Source organism: Arachis ipaensis, chromosome B07 (assembly GCF_000816755.2).
Source record: "Arachis ipaensis cultivar K30076 chromosome B07, Araip1.1, whole genome shotgun sequence".
NCBI classification, from domain to species: domain Eukaryota; kingdom Viridiplantae; phylum Streptophyta; class Magnoliopsida; order Fabales; family Fabaceae; genus Arachis; species Arachis ipaensis.
This window is the reverse complement of record NC_029791.2, coordinates 112,500,359-112,502,478: the sequence shown is the minus strand read 5'-3', so window position 1 is coordinate 112,502,478 and position 2,120 is coordinate 112,500,359. Positions and strand designations below refer to the sequence as shown.

Genomic DNA, 2,120 nt, shown 5'->3' with positions numbered 1-2,120 from the left:
GGACAGCGCCCAGGTGTCCGTCGAGGAACAGGTCCTGTGCAACAACCACAGCAGCCAGTGCCGATGATGCAGCAGCAGGTGTGCTCATGTTCAACTTGTGTGCCTTTGTGTCTCTCTCTTTGCTATTAAACCCTGATGGTGAGATACCCCTTTCTGTGTTTTCCAGATGCTTCCAAGGGGACGTGGCCATCGTTATCCAGGTGGTCGCAACATGCAGGAGGTTCCAATGCTTGCAGTCAACTATGACATGGGAGCTCTGCCCATCCGGGATGCGATGGGACAACCAATGCCCATTCAGGCCTTGGCTACTGCCCTTGCAAATGCTCCTCCAGGACAGCAGAGGACTGTAAGAGAGCTTTTTCCCTGCTATTGTTTCAGCTTTTTCCCTGCGGGTATACACATTTGAAATTTGTCATACTGACTTTTTCTTGAATGATTTGGTAGATGCTTGGTGAAGCTTTATACCCACTTGTTGATAAGCTGGAACATGATGCTGCAGCAAAGGTTACAGGCATGCTTTTGGAGATGGACCAGCCTGAAGTGTTGCATCTGATTGAGTCACCCGATGCTCTCAAGGCAAAAGTTGCCGAGGCCATGGACGTGTTGAAAAATGTTGCTCAGCAGCAAACCAATGCCCCAGCTGATCAACTCGCCTCCCTCTCTCTCAATGAGAATCTTGTGTCTTAGATATGCAACATTGTCCCGTTCAGCAGCTCACATGACCGTAGAACTTCACAGTTTTGTGTCCGGTTTCTTGTAGGATTTAGCAGCACTCGTTGGATTAGTTTTTGAATTTACTTTTTGTTTTATTTCTTCGTTTGCTGGTTGAGATTTTGATGGCGGCATTTTTTTTATTCCCTTTAAAATTTTGATATTTATATCCCGTTAATTTGAATTATGATGGTTGGTTCTTGAACTTTTATCTTATGAAGTTTTGGTAGAATACATTTTATTCCATATTTTAATAAGAGTTTAATATTGGTGAGGTAAATAATTATATAGGTCATTTAGTGTAATTTTTATTGAACAATTGTAAAAAATAAATTGAAAATCTGCAAGCAAACTTTTACTGTAAACTTGAAATATGATTCTTTATATATACTTGATTTTTAAATTATTTATTGGATGAATAAAATATTTAGTTAAGTAATTTATATTTTTTGTTATTATTTAGTAAATAAAAAGCATGGATTAGTATGTACTAGAAATAAAACTAGTTATATGCTAAAACAAATTTAGTAAATAAACTTTTACTACGGGTGAATGAGGGTGGATCCCACGAGGATTGATCAGACTAACCGTAAATTCAGGAGATCAGAAAACAAGCAATAAACGGATTGTGACTTTTCTTATTAACTATTTTAATCATGTAAGATTCAATTTATGACAAATTATACGTGACTAAACCCTAATTCTTTAGACCTTTTTAGTCTCCTCTAACTTTCATCAACCGTCCATTCCTTGGTCATTTAGTTCCAATTAGAGTTCAATTCTAGTTTATATGCCACAGAAATTCTAATTACCCAAATATAAGAAGATTATAGGTCACGTATCCATTAAGTCCAAATAATTAGAAATTTAGAAAAAATTATTTTTGTCAATTTCTCTTCCAATTTTTTGTCCCGTGTTGAATGTTCTTTAATTTAACATTGATTTGGATTGTGAATCTCTCTCAAAAGCATTGGATGGGTTGAATTTCACTCCGCTGACCAACAAACCGATTAGGATCATGTATTCAGGTGATGTTAGAATATCGAACCTTTTTCTTTCGTAAATTTGTGATTGATTATTGAGATAATAATTAAAATGATTCTTCAGTATTAATTCAAATTGGTTTTTAAATTAATTAAAATAGTGTTCTGATTTTAAACTGTAAATTAAAATAAATTTTCCATCCATCATCAAATTAACTTAACCGAAATTCTATCTAGTATGTTAGTTGGCATAATAATAAATAGGAGTACTCAAAATAGTCCTTTAGTCTTAAAAACTAATCAAAAACCAAATCTAACCTTTTATTACCAATATTTTATTGAAAAATTATTAATAAAACGTTAGATTTGGTTATATAAATTATTATAATTTAAAATTATTAGGCCAAAAGTGTTTTAATTTACAAA

The 2,120-nt window shown here is 34.1% G+C and overlaps 1 protein-coding gene across 1 annotated transcript in view; it reads left to right on the top strand.

Moving 5' to 3' along the window:
- The window catches only part of LOC107605849 (polyadenylate-binding protein 8), a gene marked incomplete in the record, with an annotated part of 3,303 nt that extends 2,346 nt beyond the window's left edge, over positions 1-957 (top strand). The window contains 2 exon segments of the mRNA XM_016307770.2: positions 167-346; positions 445-957. Coding sequence (XP_016163256.1) covers positions 167-346; positions 445-687 — 423 coding nt within the window.